At 41.0% G+C, this 22,383-nt stretch overlaps 1 protein-coding gene across 1 annotated transcript in view; it reads right to left on the bottom strand.

Annotated features, from left to right (window-relative positions):
* Positions 1–1,960: 1,960 nt before the first annotated feature.
* The window catches only part of LOC136872434 (noggin), a 141,048-nt gene continuing 120,625 nt past the window's right edge, over positions 1,961–22,383 (bottom strand). Inside the window, exon 2 of the mRNA XM_067146253.2 lies at positions 1,961–3,086. Coding sequence (XP_067002354.1) covers positions 2,391–3,086 — 696 coding nt within the window. The 3' untranslated portion in view covers positions 1,961–2,390. The remainder of the gene's footprint in view (positions 3,087–22,383) is intronic.

Raw genomic sequence — 22,383 nt, forward strand, 5'->3', positions numbered from 1 at the left:
CATTTTTTTGGGCATAAGTGCATACATACATCCATTATTATTATTTTTAGTTGTTCGAATTGAGCCTCTATGGACTGCTTGTTAACAACCAATCTCATTTTCATTGTCTATGTCCTGTTCGTCTGCCAGCTTTGACATCCTGCCATTATCTCTTGAGCCCATCTATCAGCTATCAACCCTGATAGCTTTTCACCATCCTTCTGAAACTAACCCTGTCATTGATTTTATACGCCGTAATGTCCACCTCTCTCTGATCTTTCTCACACTCTTGTAACCATCTCAACTTAGAGATGCCTTTTTTTTCTTGTTGAAAATTCCAGATTTTCTTTGTGAGCCGGTCATTATTCATTCGGAAGATGTGCCCATAAAACAGCAATCTTCTCTTTCTAATTGTTGTTGTCGTCGGTTCCATCTTGCTGTATACTTCAGTACTGGATTTCAGTCGAGCCTGCCCGTCAACCCATCTGTTGCCCAAGAACTTCCGTAGTAGCCTGCGTTCTCTTTTAAGTAGCTCATTGACTTGTTCTTTTCCATTCATGCACAGGGTCTCGAAGGATATAAGCTTTCTGGTCTGACAACAGTGCTGTAATGTCTTAATTTGGCTCCGAAACTTATTATATACAGTCGAACCTCGATATCTCGAACCTCCATTACTCGAATTTTCAGTATCTCGAAGAAAAATTCCCCGGCCGTTTGTCCTATGCTTCACGTGTATTTATTTCCCTGTTACTCAAAAGTGGGTTACACGGATTTCTCGAAGCAAACCTTTCCTCCCTTGAAGCAAAAAATACTCTGTAACTCGCATTTTGTACAACATTAACTGTGCAATACGACATTTGTGGCGTGTGAGGAGCAGTTAACAAGTAGAGAAAGGTTTACAGTGCTGCTGGGAGCTAATATGACGGGAACTGAAAAACTAAAACTTCTAATGGTCGGAAAATCGGCGAAGCCTCGCTGTTTCTCGGATGTGAATTGATTACCGGTCACGTACGAAAGCAACCCCCGAAGTCGCGGATGACAAGCTCCATTTAGGAATCTCGGCTGCGTGGTATTGACGAGAAGTTTCAACGTGAAGGGAGGAAAGGTTGACAGTAACAAACAGAAGAGACTAACGGATTTTTTCCAAAGGTGTCAACGGAGGTATGTTTCTTGTTTCACTACTGTATGTACTGTATCCTGTCTTCTAGAATGTTACTATAATAAGAGTTATAATTAAAGTGCCCAGCTGAGTGGCTCAGACGGTGGAGGCGCTGTCCTTCTGACTCCAACTTAGCAGGTTCGATCCTGGCTCAGTCCGGTGGTATTTGAAGGTGCTCAAATTCGTCAGCCTCGTGTCGGTAGATTTACTGGCACCTAAAAGAACTCCTGTGAGACTAAATTCCGGCACCTCGGCGTTCCCGAAAACCGTAAAAGTAGTTAGTGGGACGTAAAGCAAATAACGTTATTATAATAATTAAAGCGATGCCGTAAAATAGAGTTTGTTTGTATAGGCCTGGTCTTAAATACTGTTAAAAAGAATGTATTTAGTATAAGCCCGCAGATACATATTATTCAGTTACGTGCTATACATGCTCATAAATCAAGGAATCTCGAAATTTCAAAAACTCGACATAAAATTTAACTCCCGAGGTGATTCGAGATATCGAGATTCCACTGTATATTTTAGTCAATTGGAACACTCGCTCTAATTTCCGAAAGCGAATATTGGCTGCTTCTTGTTCTAGCCCATTCTCTTAGATTACTTCACCCAGGTACTTAAACTTCTTGACTCTTCCAATCTTTTATTATTATTATTATTATTATTATTATTATTATTATTATTATTATTATTATTATAAAATCTGATAAGGTGTCTGAAATTTATCTTCCCGATAGAGGCCCAAAAAGGCATTGTTCAGTCCAGATAACAGTAACTGATGTGCTGTGGTGAAGGGGAGGTACAGAAGTACACAGACTCCATCGGTTGTAAATGCTCTATATTTACAGATAACACTTAGTCTATGTACAAATGTTACAGAAACCAGACAGATATCTGGTATTATCTCAAGAACTTGTCAAAAATTCACAGGTTCTGAACACAGTTTAACAGTGAAAGTTTTTCCTTGATTATTAAATTGTACGGTGACGAATGATTATTTGGACCCTGTAGAGAATGTGTTTCTTATTCGAGCACAAAACAGAAAAATTCACTGCGTGTTTGAAGAACATATCCTGAGTCCAGTTAAAAGAAACACACCAAAATTTCCTCGAGGAAAACTGTTTTTGCTACCTTTCATGAAAATGAAATGACTTGTAACGATGTGAGAATTTTTGGCAAGTTGTTCCAACATGGCTCTTACACTGACTAGCACCGGGCAATAAATTAACGAAGAGATTCACTCGCTGAGAGTTTAACTGGGGGCTTTACACGTACAAGCGCAGCCCGTTACTATCGGGAAGTTCTTTAACTCGATCCACTGACAGTGGTTAGGCTCGTGGCATTGCCACCGCAAGATAACTTTAAGCGCCCTTTGGGAGGGCGCGCACTGCATGCCGGGAGGCACCGAACAGCTGCCCTTACACGTACCACGGCGCACGTACCGCGGCCAGTACCGAGGGCCAAGGTCCCTCCACGAGTGCAGCACAGGGCATGCCGTGTATGCCCACAGGAAGAGCTGCAGTTTGCGTTGGAGTTTCGCCGACACCCGAGTCTTGAGGCGCGACCCGTCAGGTAACCTCACTGACTTAAAGTTCATACGGCGAAGGAAGGCTGGCATCTCGGCGCCGGGGACAGGAACCAGGCGTCCCTTGTGCTGGCGGAAAGGGAAGTCCATGTGCGTCCTGTTAGAGCGTGGTCTTGAGATACTCATGAACTGAGAGTCGAAGTGTCGACCAAGACGAGCCCGTAGCACTGTCACGTTCAGGTCCTGCGGCCGAGGGTCGAACTGGCGTCCTTCTGGTTCGGGAATCTGCGGGAATATGAAGCCTTCAGTAGGGTCTGGCTTGAGGCCCAACTCATCTGGCGATAGCCGGCGCTCGGTGGAGCCCGGAGACGTCTGAGCGGCAAGCGTCGCCACCAAGCACGTGGCCAGCATCAGCACCTCCATCTGCAGACAGGGAAAGTGACATAAGTGAGAATTCCCCGGGGCATTTCCCTAGCAGCCGCTTGGCGCACTGCTCACGTCCAAGATGACGTCACAACTTATCTGCTACATACATCACAATGAGATGATACACAACATGATTATCAATACACGATTAGTTCGTTGCTCGATACCAGAAACTAGAGGCTAAGAACATCACATTTCAATTTAACACGGATATGTTTATGGGCTGGGGGTCTATTTTTTTATTATTTTATTAACATTTTGGCATTCGGTCTGTAAGACCATGCTGCCAGCTCTGTATATTTATTAAAACAGGAACGTCAAAGAGCAACATCTTTACAACATGGGAACTGTCATGGGTCTCTCTAGAATTGGTGTCGACCGTTTTGCGTCGAAAATAATTTCCCGACACTGCGGTAACCATGGCAACCAGTATACGTATGCCAGCAGTCTTACAAATAAACGGTGTATAACTTTTATACAAGGTTTATACACCGTCTATGTGCAATTTTTACTAATATACCGTGTATAATCCTCCTGTGTATACAACTTTTATATTTATTCACTGAATTGCTTATGCAGACCAGGACCCTTGTATAAGCGTTGTATAGCATCGAATGACGAAAGAGAAACAACGAGTGATTAGTCTATAATTGTTTTAGTAGTATTTACTGTCTGCAGTAATATAGTCCTTGTAAAATATCCGATTTATTCGTTAAGCACACATTGAAATATTGGATAATAACATTGATGTTCTCCACGACATTTTAAACATAGAATATTTAGAGGTTATAGAGGCTGGAAATGTTCATAAAATAAAACACTTTAAGAGATGGAGTGACGCATTTCTCCTAGACGATGAAAGTTTTCAAACGAAATATCGATTTACGATGGAGTATGCTCCAATTGTGATTAACCAAGACCGACAACAACATATCAGATCGTAATATCAAAACCAAAATGGTGGGCGTCATAGGGGGATCAGCTGCCTACTGTTCGAGGTTAGCGAATCATCTAAATAACGTCATTTTTTTTTTTTTTTGCTAGTGGCTTTACGTCGCTCCGACACAGATAGGTCTTATGGCGACGATGGGATGGGAAAGGCCTAGGAGTTGGAAGGAAGCGGCCGTGGCCTTAATTAAGGTACAGTCCCAGCATTTGCCTGGCGTGAAAATGGGAAACCACGGAAAACCATTTTCAGGGCTGCCGATAGTGGGATTCGAACCTACTATCTCCCGGATGCAAGCTCACAGCCGAGCGCCTCTACACGCACGGCCAACTCGCCCGGTTAACGTCATTCCAATGTGAAAGCTTCGCATATTAGATTTCTTTCCTCCAAGATTAATGTCAAAACCATGTACTTAGTAGACATCATTGTAATGATGCACAACAAACAAGAAGATGATTACGAATGTATTAGTTAGGTTAATCCAATATCTCAGCATCGTTTAAAATATGGATGACACAACACTGACATAACGAAACATGTAAGTAAATGTGACATGCAATAGGCATGCTGTTATTTTATGATAAATGCTTATAGCTAGACCAACTTTCTCTTGATAACTGTAAGATACAAGGAGTTCCTGGTCAAATTTAGAACAAGCTTTAATAGTATTCGTACGAACCTATTCTATCAAAGATATACATGATGAGATAGAACTATGATGTTAGTTCTTTGTACTAACTGATAGGCTCCTGGATATATGTGAGAAATTGAAGGAGTCCGTGTTAGAAGCTCTGGTGGATACTATGCCCTAAGCTGAAACTAATAATAGCAATATCATTCCAAAGCAAATGTTATTTTCCTACATCATACCATATCACTACCAGGAATGAAGGCATCTTCAAAAATATTCACTGGGATATAAATTCTATTGGAGGTGGAAAGATGTTCGTGATTGTAAATTGACTCACCAAATTGTATAGGTTATTCCAGCTGCTATACAGAAGGCCTCGGTTGGCACACACCTATTTTCTTATAAAACACCTTCAAATTCAAGGTACTCGACACTTGGAAACAGGCATTCCTTGCCGAGATATCGTCAAATCTACCATCATCGTGTGCCTTAGTAATAAGAGTACTATCATACACGTTAAGTGGAACCAGGAGTTTCTTCTGAGGTCAGCAAAAGTAGATCAAATTCTCGCAAAATTGAACTCGTCTCAATAAAATACTATCATTTCCTGTTGGAAAGAGATGTTTCATAACCACAAATTTTTGTTCAATAGGTTAAATGGTTTCACCTTTGACTTAATTTCCCCGGTGTATATTCCTATATATTCAGGGAATTTAAAAAATGAAGTATCTGCAACAGTATAATTGAATCTTCAATCTAGTACGCAATACGAACAATCCATTTTGGAAAACTCTAGAGCCGTTATAGCTCTGTTATACACAATTATTTACACCACTAACACTAGGACTATACAATATGAATTAGTCGTTAATGACTACGTACTCGTATATACTTTATACTTAATAACACGGATGAAATAGCACTTCCTATCCGCTAAACACAATGTAATCAAGCATAACCATGTGCAAATCACACATTCCTTACGACCACTACGAACGCCACCATTTTACCGCCAATCGATACTGGCATTAAGGTCTGAGATTTTGTAGTCGGTCTTAGTTATTCCAATCACTACTGATCAGCATTTAGGGTAGTCGCCCAGGTGGGAGATTCCCTATCGCTTGTTTTCCTAGCCTTTTCGTGAATGATTTCAAAGAAATTGGAAATTTATTGAACATCTCCCTTGGTAAGTTATTCCAGTCCCTAACTCCCCTTCCTATAAACGAATAATTGCCCCAATTTGTCCATTTGATTTCCATCTTTATCTTCATATTGTGATTTTTTCTACTTTTGAAGACACCACTCAGACTTATTCGTCAATCAATGCCATTCCATGCCATCTCTCCACTGACAGCTCGGATCATACCACTTAGTCAAGAAGCTCGTCTTCTTTCTCCCAAGTCTTCCCAGTCCAAACCTTGCAACATTTTTGTAACGCTACTGTTTTGCCGGAAATCACCCAGAATAAATCGAGCTACTTTTCTTAGGATTCATTCCAGTTCTTCAATCAAGTAAACCTGGTGAGGGCCCCATACACTCGAACCATACTCTAGTTGAAGTTTTACCAGAGACTTATATGCCCTCTCTTTTATATCCTTACTACAACCCCTAAATGCCCTCATAACCATGTGCACAGATCTGTACTCTTTATTTACAATCCCATTTATGCGATTACCTCAATGAAGGTCTTTCCTAATATTAACATCTAGGTACTTACAGTGATCCCCATAAGGAACTTTCACCCCATCAACGCAGTAATTAAAACTGAGAGGAGTTTCCTTATTTATGAAACACACAACCTGACTTTTAACCCCGTTTATCACCATTGCCTGCTGTCCATCTCACAACATTATCGAGGTCATTTTGTAGTTGTTCACAATCTTGTAACTTATTTATTACTCTATACAGAATGTCATCAGCCGCAAAAAAGCTTTATCTCTGATTCAACATCTTTCCTCATACCATTTATATATATAAGAAAACATAAAGGTCCAATAATACTTCCTTGAGGAATTTCCCTCTTAATTATTACGGGGTCAGATAAAGCTTCACCTACTCTAATTCTCCGAGATCTATTTCTACAAATATAACAACCCATTCAGTCACCCTTTTGTCTATTCCAATTGCACTCATTTTTGCCAGTAGTCTCCCATGATCCACCCTATCAAACGCTTTAGACAAATCAATCGCGATACAGTCCATTTGACCTCCTAAATAAAAGATATCTGCTATATTTTTCTGGAATCCTACAAGTTGAACTCCAGTGGAATAACCTTTCCTAAACCCAAACTGTCTTCTATCAAATCAGTTATTAATTTCGCAAACATGTCTAATATAATCAGAAAGAATGCTTTCCCAAAGCTTACACGCAGTGCATGTCAAACTGACTGGCCTGTAATTTCATGTCTATCACCCTTTCCTTTATACACAGGGGCTACTATAGCAACTCTCCATGCATTTGGTATAGTTCCTTCATGCAAACAATAATTTAGATAAGGACTTCAGATATGGTACTATGGCACCCATTGTCTTTGGTATATCCCCAGAAATCTTATCAATTCCAGCCGTTTTTCTAGTTTTCAACTTTTGTATCTTATTGTAAATGTCATTGTTATCATAGGTCAATTTTAATACTTCTTTAGCATTAGTCACCTCCTCTACCTGGACATTATCCTGGTAACCAACAATTTACCCCCTGCGGGTGGGGGACGCACATGTAGAATACACCCACTGTATCCCCTACCTGTCGTAAGAGGCGACTAAAAGGGGCGACCAAGGGATGATCAAATTAGAAACATGAGACTACTTGTAATTAGAACCATCACGCAGGGAGCACCATGGGTCGCATTTACTTGCGCGTAGCACCACTATGTTAGGTACGCAATAGGTTTGTGATCAGTAGCGACAGTGTGTGAATCAGGATCCTGTGATTCGTACCCCTATTATGAGCAACACCATGGTTCTGCCTTGCCTATGCCTAGTTCCCACTATGTGAGGAATACCACAGGATAGTTCGGGCCCCTGTGCTTAGTCCACTTGTGTGAGGAACGCCATAGGTTTGCGTTGCCTGTAAACAGCGCCGCAATGTGTGAAACACCATAGGTCTCTGTTACATGTGCGAATTACACTACCTGTGAATAGTACCGTGATGTGTGGAATACCGCGATTCTATGCTACTTTTGATTAGTACCGCAGCATGACAAATAGCATTGTTCTACATTCTTAGCGATAAGTACCATTTGAGGGGCCTATGACCTGCATTTTGGACCCGTTTCGACTACAAGCATAATCGATTCAGCATCGTGCTATAGAAGCAGTTCCTTGGTCAGTAATACTATTGTTTCGTGCCAGCTTTTGTACATGTGAGGCACTGTGGGTCGGTTTCACTGATCGTTTTAAATTCATATCCATCCATCCATTCATTCCTCATCCTCACGCTTTGAATTCTGGTCAGTGGAGGATTTTGGGCTTTTAATTTGTCATAACATTTCGTACCATTAGGGGCCGATGACATCGATGTTAAGCCCCTTTAAACAACAAACATCAGGTAACCAACAATCTTTACATATTGTTGACTGAATACTTCTGCCTTTTGAACATCCTCGCATCCATTTATGATTCCTGTAATGTCCTCCTTGGAACCTGTGTCTGCCTTAAATTACCTTTACATACCCTTCTATTTTTCACTAAAATTTGTATGATTGCCAATTATGCTTGCCATCATGTTATCCTTAGCTGAATTCTTTGCTAGATTCAATTTCCTATTAAGTTCCTTCTATTTCTCCTTACTTCCATGGCCATTTCTAACGCTATTTCTATCTAGTCTGCACCTCCTTCTTAGTCTCTTTACTTCTCTGTTATAATAAAGTGGGTCTTTACCATTCCTTACCACCTTTAAAGGTACAGACCTGTTTTCACTTATCTCAACAATTGCTTTAAACCCATCCCAGAGTCTGTTTACATTATTATTTATCGTTTTCCACCGATCATACTTTTTTTTTAAACTCCCTCAGGCTTGCTTTTATCATCAATATGGTACCGCCTAATAGTCCTACATTTAAGACCTTCCTTTATCACATTTATTTTTAACTACGACAAAATCAGCTTCGTGCTCACTAATACCATCTATTACTTCGGTTTCTCTGTATAGCTCATCTTGTTTTATCAACACCACGTCCAGTATATTCTTCCCTCCAGTTGGTTCATCACTTTCTGAATCAAGTGTTCTTCCCATATTAACGTATTTGCCATTTGTTGGTAATGCTTCCTGTCGTTCGCATTACCTTCCCAATTGGCATTTGGTAAATTGAGATCTCCCGCTACAATCATATTCCTTTCCATGTTGTTTCCCACATAGCTGATTATCTTATCAAATAATTCTGAAACAGCGTTGGCGCTACCCTTTCCCGGTATGTACACTCCAAATGCATCAAGTTGCCGATGTGTGTGTGAGTCATCAGTCCATAGACTGGTTTGATGTAGCCCTCCATGCCACCCTATCCTGTGCTAACCTTTTCATTTCTACGTAACTATTGCATCCTACATCTGCTCTAATCTGCTTGTCATATTCATACCTTGGTCTACCCCTACCGTTCTTACCACCTACACTTCCTTCAAAAACATATTGAATAAGTCCTGGGTGTCTTAAGATGTGTCCTATCATTCTATCTCTTCTTCTCGTCAAATTTAGCCAAATCGATCTCCTCTCACCAATTCGATTCAGTATCTCTTCATTCGTGATTCGATCTATCCATCTCACCTTCAGCATTCTTCTGTAACACCACATTTCAAAACCTTCTATTCTCTTTCTTTCTGAGCTAGTTATCGTCCATGTTTCACTTCCATACAATGCCACGCTCCACACAAAAGTCTTCAAAAACATCTTTCTAATTCCGATATCAATGTTTGAAGTGAGCAAATTTCTTTTCCTAAGAAAGACCTTCCTTGCTTGTGCTAGTCTGCATTTTATGTCCTCCTTACTTCTGCCATCGTTAGTTATTTTACTACCCAAGTAACAATATTCATCTACTTCCTTTAAGACTTCATTTCCTAATCTAATATTTCCTACATCACCTGCCTTCGTTCGACTGCACTCCATTACTTTTGTTTTGCACTTATTTATTTTCATCTTGTACTCCTTACCCAAGACTTCATCCATACCATTCAGCAACTTCTCGAGATCTTCTGCAGTCTCAGATAAAATAACAATATCATCGGCAAATCTCAAGGTTTTGATTTCCTCTCCTTGGACTGTGATTCCCTTTCCAAATTTCTCTTTGATTTCCTTTACTGCCTGTTCTATGTAAACATTGAAAAGGAGAGGGGACAAACTGCAGCCTTGCCTCACTCCTTTCTGGATTGCTGCTTCTTTTTCAAAGCCCTCGATTCTTATCACTGCAAACTGATTTTTATACAGATTGTAGATAATTCTTCGTTCTCGGTATCTGATCCCTATCATCTTCAGAATCATAAATAGCTTGGTCCAATCAACATTATCGAATGCCTTTTCTAGATCTACGAATGCCATGTACGTGGGCTTGTCCTTCTTGATTCGATCCTCTAAGATCAGACGTAAAGTCAGGATTGCTTCACGTGTTCCTACATTTCTTCTGAAGCCAAATTGATCTTCTCCCAACTCAGCTTCAACTTGTTTTTCCATTCTTCTGTAAATAATACGTGTTAAAATTTTGCGGGCATGAGATACTAAACTAATGGTGCGCTAGTTTTCACACCTGTCAGCACCGGCTTTCTTGGGAATAGGTATAACAACATTCTGCCGAAAATCGGATGGGACTTCTCCTGTCTCATACATCTTGCACACTAAATGAAATAACCTTGCCATGCTGGTTTCTCCTAAGGCAGTCAGTAATTCAGAGGGAATATCATCAATTCCAGGTGCCTTGTTCCTATTTAGGTCACTCACAGCTCTGTCAAACTCTGACCTCAAAATTGGGTCTCCCTTTTCATCAGCATCAACAGCCTCTTCATGTTCCAGAACCAAATTATCTACACCTTTACCTTGATACAACTGTTGGATATGCTCCTGCCATCTTTCTGCTTTGTCCTCTTTCCCTATAAGTGGCTTTCCATCTGAGCTCTTAATATTCATGCACCTAGATTTCCTTTCTCCAAAGGTTTCCTTGATTTTCCTGTATGCAGCATCTACCTTTCCCAGGACCATACAGCCTTCGACATCCTTGCACTTCTCCTTCAGCCATTCTTCCTTAGCTACCTTGCACTTTCTATCCACTTCATTCTTTAATCGCCTGTATTCTTTTCTGCCCTCTTCATTTCTAGCATTCTTGTATTTTCGTCGTTCATCAATCAGGTCTAGTATCTCCTGAGTTATCCACTGATTCTTAGTTGATCTTTTCTTCCTTCCTAACATTTCTTCAGCAGCCTTACTGACTTCATTTTTCATGACTCTCCACTCTTCCTCTATAGTGTTTCCTTCAGCCTTTTCATTTAGTCCTTGTGCAACATGTTCCTTGAAACAATCCCTCACACTCTTTTCTTTCAACTTGTCTAGATCCCATCTTTTTGCATTCTTTCCTTTCTTCAATTTCTTCATCTTCAGATGGCATTTCATGACCAACAAGTTGTGGTCAAGAGCCCACGTCTGCTCCTGGGAAAGTTTTGCAATCCAACACCTGGTTTCTGAATCTCTGCCTAATCATAATGAAGTCTATTTGATACCTTCCAGTGTCTCCAGGTCTCGTCCACGTATACAGCCGTCGTTTGTGGTGTTTGAACCAAGTATTGGCAAGGACTAAATTATGATTAGTGCAATATTCAACCAGCCGACTTCCTCTTTCGTTCCTTTGTCCCAATCCAAATTCTCCTACTGTATTACCTTCTCTTCCTTGGCCTACCACTGCATTCCAGTCTCCCATCACAATTAGATTCTCATCACCTTTTACATATTGTATTAAATCTTCTATCTCCTCATATATTCTTTCAATTTCTTCATCATCCGCTGAACTAGTAGGCATATTGACCTGCACTATTGTGGTGGGCATTGGTTTGGTGTCTATCTTGACGACAATAATTCTTTCACTATGCTGGTCGTAGTAGCTTACCTGCTGCCCTATTTTTTATTTATTATTAAACCAACTTCTGCATTTCCCCTGTTTGATTTCGTGTTGATAATTCGGTTAGTCGCCTGACCAAAAATCCTGTTCTTCCTGCCAACGTACTTCACTTATACCAACTACATCTAACTTTAGCCTATCCATCTCCCTTTTCAGATTCTCTAACCTACCACAACGATTCAAACTTCTAACATTCCACGCTCCGACTCGCAGAATGTCAGTATCCATCTTCCTGATGATCGCCCCCTCTCGTGTAGTCCCCACCCGGAGATCCGAATGGGGGACTAGTTTACCTCCGGAATATTTTACCCGGGAGGAAGCCATCATCAGTACATCATTCATACAGAGAGAGCTGCATGTCCTCGGGAGGTAGTTACGGCTGTAGTTTCCCGTTGCTTTCAGCCGTGTAGCAGTATCAACACAGTTAAGCCATGTTGAGTATTATTACAAGGCCGTATCAGTCAATCATCCAGACTGCCGCCCTTGCAACTACCGAAAGGCTGCTACCCCCCTTTCGATGAACCATTCGTTAGTCTGGTCTCTCAACAGATACCCATCCGATATGGTTGCACCTGCGGCTCGACTATCTGCATCATTGGTACACGCAAGCCTCCCCACCGCGGCTAGGTCACATGTTTCGCAGAGGAGGCCGATTATCTTTAAAAATGAACCTTACACCTAGAATTTAATATTTGCCACCTTTAACTTTTTCGTAGCTTACAAATTCTTCTTTCATTAGAATGAATACTGCCCCTCCTACTATTCACATCCTATCACTTCGATACACAATCCAGTTCTGTGAGAAAATTTCTGAATCCATTATATAAATTCTCAGCCATGATTCAACTCCTATTACAACATCTTGTAAGTATATATCTATTCAATTACTTAATTCTATTCCTTTCTTTTCAATACTTCTACAGTTCAACAGTAACATTTTTATGTCATCCCTACTTGACATCCAGATCCCTGTACCCTTATTACCGCTCCCTAGACCACCCCGTTTCCCAGAATGTACCTCCGTATAACCCTGCTAAACAAATTTCCTAACTTATACGTACCATTGCGGTTTAAGTGAAGGCCATCTGAGCGCAGATCCCTATCTCCTACCACCCTTTAGGATCTAGAAATCTTACTCCCAGTTTCCCACATACCCACTCCATAGTCTCATTTAAATCCCCAATCACCTTCCAGTCAGTATCCCTCCTACACAGTATTCCACCGATAACAATCTCCGCTTAGGTAAACTTCACCCTTGCTGCATTTACCAGATCCCACACATCCCCAAGTATGTTGGCACTTATACCAGCTTGCCTTACGTCGTTGGTACCAACGTGAAACACTACCACCCTCTCCTTCCCCTCCTCCCTCTCTTCTACTTTCCTCGACATCTTCCTCAACCTAATTCCTGGATAACACTCTACCCTGGTTCCCTTTCCTCCACACACTTTCCCCACATGTCTAACAATGGAATCCCCCATGACCAGAGCCTCAACCCTACCTACCTCATTTGATCCCCTCCCCTCTTGGTCAGTCCTATCTTTCCTGACAGCTGCAGAAGCTAGTTCCTCCTCCCTCCCCCCCCCCCCCTTATGACCCAGTTCCACCTGTCTTTTCCTATCCTCTACTCTACATTTCCCTTTCCTACCGTTTCACTTCCTGCTACTTTCACACTTCTCAACAACAGTTCCCTGTTCCTCATCTTCCCTCTTTTGTCTACCTGCAGTGACTCGCACCGATTTCTCACAGACACCTGTCCTGAATTCTGATCCTGAATAGAGCCCTTAGCCTGAAATCTCCCTCCACTTAGAATATTCGACCACCTGTCTTCTACATTTCCCCCCTTTCCTTTCCATCCCTCTTTCATACATACTGTAACCTGCACATTGTTTGAGGGAGACCTATCTTCCTTCCTGTCTTCTGAGGGAATCCTTATTATTTCCCTCAAACTCTCCGACTCCTCCCTCATACTCCTTAATACCTGGCCACACTCTCAGTTCCTACACTTGCACTCCTTACATTCTTTACGGAAAAATGAAAAGAAAAGGAAGAATAATTAATTTATTATATGCCAAAAAATGAAACGAAAGAAATATTGTCTAGGATAATATACAAAGATCACACGACAATAATATACTACACTACAATACTACTTCTACAACACCCTAACAGGATAAAGACTGCAGGATAAAGACTGCTGTTAACTACTGAATACCGAAAGGAACATACAACAATTACACAATTCTAAACTGCAGTTAAGCCTATCCTAACTGCAACAATAGAATTCTAGTAAGGCAGTTTCTACAGATACTTCTTCTTCTACCATACTACACGTCCGGCTCCATGGCTAAATGGTTATCATGCTGGCCTTTGGTCTCAGGGGTCCCGGGTTCGATTACCGGCAGGGTCGGGAATTTTAACCATCATTGGTTAATTTTGCTGGCATGGGGGCTGGGTGTATATGTCGTCTTCATTACCATTTTATCCTCATCACGATGCGCAGGTTGCCTACGGGAGTCAAATCAAAAGACCTGCAATTGGCGAGCCGAACATGTCCTCGAACACTCCCGCCACTAAAAGCCCTACGCCATTTCACTTTTTTACTATACTATATAAATATTTTAAAATAGAATAAGCACGCTAATTTATAATAAGATACTACAATACACTACAATAATTTTAAACTGCGTTCAGACGTACCGTATTCTAATTACACTATGTTACTGCTAAGCACAAACAGAAATTAAAATAGCAAGTTTGTAATTCGCAAGAATTACTCAAGGATTACCAACAAAGCTAAATGCGTAGACAGATTATTACTAATTAATTAATTGTAAATTCACATTTATTTTTAACTACCACAAAAACAGCTCCGTGATCACTAATACCATCTATTACTTTTTTTTTTCTCTGTAAAACCAGATGAGCTCTATAGTGAAACCGAAGTAGTATGATGGTATTAGTGATCACGAAGCTGTTTTTGTGGTAGTTAAAATTAAATGTGAAAGAAAGGAAGGTATTAAAATTAGGAGTATTAGGCAATACCATATGGCTGATAAAACAGACATGAGGGAGTTTTTAAAAAGTAACTATGATCAGTGGAAAATGGTAAATAAAAATGCAAACAGACTCTGGGATGGGTTTACAGCAATTGTTGAGGAAAGTGAAAATAGGTGTGTAACTTTTGAGGTGGTAAGGAATGGTAAAGATCCACTATATTAATTAATTTTCGTATGGCATTTCTAGCCGAGTGCAGCCCTTCTAAGGCAGACCCTCCATTGAGGGAGGGCGGCATCTGTCATGTGTAGGTAACTGCGTATTACTGTGGTGGAGGATAGTGTTATGTGTGGTGTGTGTGAGTTGCAGGGATGTTGGGGACATCACAAACACCCAGCGCCCGGGCAATTGGAATTAACCAATGAAGGTTAAAATCCCCGACCCGGCCGGGAATCGACCCCGGGACCCTCTGAACCTAAGGCCAGTACGCTGACCGTTCGGCCAACGAGTCGGACATCCACTATATTATAACAGAGAAGTAAAGAGACTAAGAAGGAGGTGCAGGTTGGAAAGAAATAGAGTTAGAAATAGCTGTGGAATAACGAGAAATTGAAGGAACTTACTAGAAAATTGAATCTAGTAAAGAAGTCAGCTAAGGATAACATGATGGCAAGCATAATTGGCGGTCATACAAATTTTAGTGAAAGATGGAAGAGTGTGTATAGGTACTTTAAGGCACTAACAGGTTCCAAAAAGAACACTCCAGGAATCATTAATGAACGAGGGGAGTGTGTATGCGAGTATGTTCAAAAGGCAGAAGTATTCAGTCAGCAGTATGTAAAGATTGTTGGTTACAAGGATAATGTCCAGACAGAGGAGGTGACGACTACTAAAGAAGTACTAAAATTTACCTATGACGACAAAAGTTGAAAACTAGAAAAGCAGTTAGAATTGATAAGGTTTCGGGGGATGTACTAAAGACAATGGGTTGGGATATAGTACCATATCTGAAGTACTTATTTGATTATTGTTTGCATGAAGGAGCTATGCCAAATGAACGGAGAGTTGCTATAGTTGTCCCTGTGTATAAAGGAAAGGTTTGATATACATAAAGCTGAAAATGACAGGCCAGTCAGTTTGACATGCATTGCATGTAAGCTTTGGGAAAGCATTCTTTCTGATTATACGAGACATAATTATTTGCAAAATTAATAACTGGTTTGATATAAGGCAGTTTGGGTTTAGGAAAATTATTCCACGGAATCTCAACTTGTAGGATTCCAGCAAGATATAGCAGATATCCTGAATTCAGGAGGTCAAATGAACTGTATCGCGATTGACCTATCTAAGGCATTTGATAGGGTAGATCATGGGAGACTACTGGCAAAAATGTGTGCAATTTAACTTGAAAAAAGAGTGAGTGAATGTATGGCTATGTTTGTAGAAAACTCAGAGAATTAGAGTAGGCGCTTTATCTGTCCCTGTAATAATTAAGAGGGGAATTCCTCACGGCAGTATTATTGGATTTTCTTATGTATATCAATGATATGTGTAAAGAAGTAGAATCAGAGATAAGGCTTTCTGCACATGATGTTATTCTGTACAGAGTAATAAATTACAAGATTGTGAGCAACTGCAAAATGACCTCGATAGTTTTGTGAGATGGTATGATGATAAACGGGGTTAAAAGTCAGGTTGTGTGTTTCACAAATAGGAAAAGTCCTCTCAGTTTTACTGCGTTGATGGGGTGAAAGTTCCTTTTGGGGATCATTGCAAGTACCTAGGTGTTAATGTAAAGAAATGTCTTCATTGGGATAATCACTTAAATATGATTGTAAATAAAGGGTACAGGTCTGTGCACATAGTTATGAGGGTATTTAGGGGTTGTAGTAAGGACGTAAAGGAGAGGGCATACAAGTCTCTGGTAAGACCCCAACTAGAGTATGGTGCCAGTGTATGGGACCCTCACCAGGATTACTTGATTCAAGAACCGGAAAAAATCCTAAGGAAAGTAGCTGTATTTGTTCTGGGTGATTCCCGACAAAAGAGTAGCGTTACAAAAATGTTGCAAAGTTTGGGCTGGGAAGACTTGGGTGAAAGAAGACGAGCTGCTCGACTAAGTGGTATGATCCGAACTGTCAGTGGAGAAATGGCGTGGACTGACATCAGTAGACGAATACGTTTGAGTGCTGTCTTTAAAAGTAGGAAAGATCACAATATGAAGATACAGTTGGAATTCAAGAGGACAAGTTTGGGGCAAATATTCTTTTATAGGAAGGGAGTTAGGGATTGGAATAACTTATCAAAGGAGATGTTCAATAAATTTCCAGTTTCTTTGTAGTCATTTAGGAAAAGGCTAGGAAAACAACAAATAGGGAATCTGCCACCTGAGCGACTGCCCTAAATGCAGACCAGTAGTGATTGATTGAATAGTACTATTTTATCTTATTATGCTCTAATAGTTACACAGAAAGATACACACTAATATAGCACGCAAGATACTATCTAAATATAGGTACCGTATTTACACTACAATTCTCAACTACAATACCTCAGACCTTAACCGATCTATCGAAACTGTCCATAATGGCGGAAAATGAAGTGCTATTTTTTATAGCTTGTGTTTGTTTTGAATAGCGGAATTCGTGTTGTTACCAAATGTGTGCGGAAATGTGAAAATTATTGATCGAAAATTATACTTATTTATCACCTTATAAAGGTTATAGTGCAGGGAGCCTCCGTGGCTCAGACGGCAGCGCGTCGGCCTCTCACCGCTGGATACCGTGGTTCAAATCCCGGTCTCTCCGTGTAAGATATGTGCTGGACAAAGCGGAGGCGGCACACGTTTTTCTCCGGTTTTCCCCGTCATTTTTCATTCCAGAAACTCTCTCCATTATCATTTCATAGAACCTATCAGTCATTAAAAATCACTTTGGGAGTGGCGACCCCATTGTACTAATAGCCTATATATGATTCATTCATTACATCCCTGACCCTGTCGAAGACTGGAAAACAGGTTGTAGATTTTCATTTTCAAAGGTTATAGAGCCTCTTTCAGTGGATGGACCTAATGGGAGAAGACCTGATCGTAAAAGAACCTACATATTGAAATAAACCACGACAGAGAACGATGGACGAGGCTCATAGTAGTCAACGGATAATCGAATACAAAATAATTGCTTATTCGATTATTTCATTTTATTCGATTATTTTTCGATTATTCATTCGAATGAATGAGACAATCGAATGGCGAATATTTTTTCCATCCGATAATTTGTTCTATTATTCATTCGAAACTCCATTCGAATCAAGGAGGGAATCGAATAGTGAAATTTTTCCATTCGATTATTTTTTCGATTATTCATTCGAAACTGCATGCTAATGAATGAGGCAATTGAATGATGAATGCTTTCGAAATAATCGAATGAAAAGTGATGTTATTAACTCATGTGGTTCCTGAAAAATGACGTATTTCTATTTTTCATAAGAGTTCATCTATTCACTTATTTCAGTTGATTATCCATCTGACACACTTAAACAGAAAAATTGATTCATGACGCATCCGAATATTCTTCGCGATACAACTGAAGGAAATTTAAAACTCATTCGATTATTTAAATAATCGGATGGAGGTTATTCGACTATTAAAAGTATTCGATTATCCCATCACTAGCTCACAGACCCTCCATAGTGCAGAATGAGCTGCAGAAGGAGACCAGCAGCAAACTGGCTACATTCTTAACATTGTTTTTCCTTTTTATTTTGACGAGAAAAAAGTTTAACGCCAAATTATTCCTATGTATGTTCAGTCTTCAGCCCTAAGGCTGGTTGGATCCTCAACAGCTCTGCCATCAGCTGTCATAGATGGCCTAGGCATCACTGATGAGGCGTACTAGGGAAATGAGGAGTGAGGTAGTTTCCTGTTGCTTTCCTCACAGAGCCAGAAGTTGCTATTACATATCAGTCTGACAAGCCCACTGAAATGCATGCACCAACCGATCCTATGAGCAACATTTTCACACCTTTCATAGCAGGGACTGGCTGCAGAAAGAATGGCATTACTAGCATCGCTCATACCTCAGTCACTTTCATATTGTCAAAGCCAAGGATAAGACAGAGACAGATCAATGAAAGTAACAAAATTGCTCTAGCCCATACCAGAAGACATAGTGCACTGTAAACACTAGGTCCTGCCAGCAAAGGCAATCAACCAACGTCATCATCATCATCATCATCATCATCATCATCTGTTTACCCTCCAGGTTCGGTTTTTCCCTCGGACTGAGCGAGGGATCCCACCTCTACCGCCTCAAGGGCAGTGTCCTGGAGCTTCAGACTCTTGGTCGGGGGATACAACTGGGGAGTATGACCAGTACCTCGCCCAGGCGGCCTCACCTGCTATGCTGAACAGGGGCCTTGTGGAGGGATGGGAAGATTGGAAGGGATAGGCAAGGAAGAGGGAAGGAAGCGGCCGTGGCCTGAAGTTAGGTACCATCCCGGCATTCGCCTGGAGGAGAAGTGGGAAACCACGGAAAACCACTTCCAGGATGGCTGAGGTGGGAATCGAACCCACCTCTACTCAGTTGACCTCCCGAGGCTGAGTGGACCCCGTTCCAGCCGTCGTACCACTTTTCAAATTTCGTGGCAGAGCCGGGAATCGAACCCGGGCCTCCGGGGGTGGCAGCTAATCACGCTAACCACTACACCACAGAATCAACCAACGTACCTAACTAAATAATTAAGTCAGTCCCAGAAATATCCGAAAAATCATGACTCAAAGTTACGACTGAGATATGAAAATTATTTTAAACGGGTAAAAAGATATGTAATTGAATAATTTTTAGTGTTTTGCACTGAAGGTACGTACATGAAACCTAACCCCATTCCTCATGAGTTTAAATAAGGATTACGCTTTTTATATTATTTATAAATTGAAAGAGGATGATGTGCCATCAATTCCTGTGAGTTTTAAGGTGACTAGTGTTTTAGACGTTCAAGAGTATCATATACACATCACTATACCCACTCAACAATTCAGATGGATTTTGGAGAGTTGAAATGTTGTTCGAGAAAAGTATTTGTTTGCATGTTTTACATAATAGGCTGTGTTTAATAATTATGTTGCATGGTATTTCATGTAAAGTTAATAATGTTATTCGTTGGAATCTATTTATCTTATTTGCTGTCCGGAGTTTCATGTGTGAACTATTTTTATAGTGTGTGTCTGTCTGTTCCAACCTGACCTTGATAAATGGATTCTCCCCTCGTTATTTTCCCACCGAAATTACAATTGGATTCACAATAGAATTGCGTGATAACGTTGATTTTGGTGCATAATCATTCATATTTTTCGTTAATGAGTTGCATTTCATCACGTTCGATTTGTGACATTTTCTGTAGGTAACTCAGAACCAGCACGTTTAATCTTCCCTTTAACCTCTCATGCCGCCCACCGATGTCCACCATGTTTTGTCTGGGTTACCAACTGATGTAATTGTAGTTGGTCTTGGATTAACACAGTCAGAAATGACTTAATAAAAAATCCAACAGTGGCTCTATATTTTGCGAACTTCATGTTCTCATATCACTATGGACATGGGCGCGGAATGGGGTAGTATTGTCAGTGGTATACGTAATTATTACTAGCGAGAATAAGATACCGCTGAAATATGTGTATTACTGTTCTGTTCTTGTTTATTATAACATTGAAATGCTATTCTATTCTATTCTATTCTATTCATGTTACCACACGCCTTCGCTAAAGATTTTTCTCCTAGATAACCATCAAAAGCGATCATAAAGGCGGTAAACGTAACGAAATACGTCAGTGAACTGCAGGAAGAGATTCCTAATTCTTAGAATAAGTGTAGTTTCAATCAATCAATCACTACTAATCTGCATTTAGGGCAGTCTCCCAGGTGGTAGATCCCCTATCTGTTGTTTTCCTAGCCTTTTCTGAAATTATGCCAAAGGAATTGGAAATTTATTGAACATCTCCCTTGGTAAGTTATTCCAATCCCTAACTCCCATTCCTATAAACTAATATTTGCCCCAATTTGTCCTCTTGAATTCCAGTTTTATCTTCATATTGTGATCTTTCCTACTTTTAAATACACAACTCAACATTTTTGTAACGCTACTCTTTTGTCGGAAATCACCCAGAACAAATCGAGCTGCTTTTCTTTGGATTTTTCGCAGTTCTTGAATCAAGTAATTATGGTGAGGGTCCCATATACTGGAACCATACTCTAGTTGGGATCTTACCAGAGAATTACATGCTCTCTCCTTTACATCCTTACTACAACCCCTAAACACCCTCATAACCATGTGCAGAGATCTGTACCACTTATTTACAATCCCATTTATGTGATTACCCCAATGCATTTCTAATCCTTATATCAACACCTACGTACTTACAATGATCCCCAAAATAAACTTTCACCTCATCAACGCAGTAATTAAAACTGAGAGGACTTTTCCTATTTGTGAAACTCACAACCTGACTCTTAACCCCGTTTATCACCATACCATTGCCTGATGTGCATCTCGCTATTTGCTTTACGTCGCACCGACACAGTTAGGTCTTTTGGCGACGATGGGAGAGGAAAGGCCTAGGAATGGGAAAGAAGCGACCGTGGCCTTAATTAAGGTACAGTCCCAGCATTTGCCTGGTGTGAAAATGGGAAACCACGGAAAACCATCTTCAGGGCTGCCGACAGTGGGGTTCGAACCCACTATCTCCCGATAACTAGATACTGGCCTACTGTGCATCTCACAACATTATTGAGGTCATTTTGCAGTTGCTCACAATCTTTTAACTTATTTATTACTCTATACAGAATAACATCATCTCTGATTCCGCTTGTTTACTCATATCATTGATACACTGACTGACAGTGACAATGCAACACCAAGGAGGAGTGGTTCGAAAGGGATGAAAGTTGGGTAAAAAACAGAGACGGCACGGACGAATAATTGATGTTTATTTCAAACCGATATGCAGGTTACACAATGCGCACGGCATCGACTCAGTAGGATGTAGGACCACCGCGAGCGGCGATGCACGCAGAAACACGTCGAGGTACAGAGTCAATAAGAGTGCGGATGGTGTCCTGAGGGATGGTTCTCCATTCTCTGTCAACCATTTGCCACAGTTGGTCGTCCGTACGAGGCTGGGGCAGAGTTTGCAAACGGTGTCCAATGAGATCCCACACGTGTTCGATTGGTGAGAGATCCGGAGAGTACGCTGGCCACGGAAGCATCTGTACACCTCGTAGAGCCTGTTGGGAGATGCGAGCAGTGTGTGGGCGGGCATTATCCTGCTGAAACAGAGCATTGGGCAGCCCCTGAAGGTACGGGAGTGCCACCGGCCGCAGCACATGCTGCACGTAGCGGTGGGCATTTAACGTGCCTTGAATACGCACTAGAGATGACGTGGAATCATACGCAATAGCACCCCAAACCATGATGCCGCGTTGTCTAGCGGTAGGGCGCTCCACAGTTACTGCCGGATTTGACCTTTCTCCACGCCGACGCCACACTCGTCTGCGGTGACTATCACTGACAGAACAGAAGCGTGACTCATCGGAGAACACGACGTTCCGCCATTCCCTCATCCAAGTCGCTCTA

Source organism: Anabrus simplex, chromosome 1 (assembly GCF_040414725.1).
Source record: "Anabrus simplex isolate iqAnaSimp1 chromosome 1, ASM4041472v1, whole genome shotgun sequence".
NCBI classification, from domain to species: Eukaryota; Metazoa; Arthropoda; class Insecta; order Orthoptera; family Tettigoniidae; genus Anabrus; species Anabrus simplex.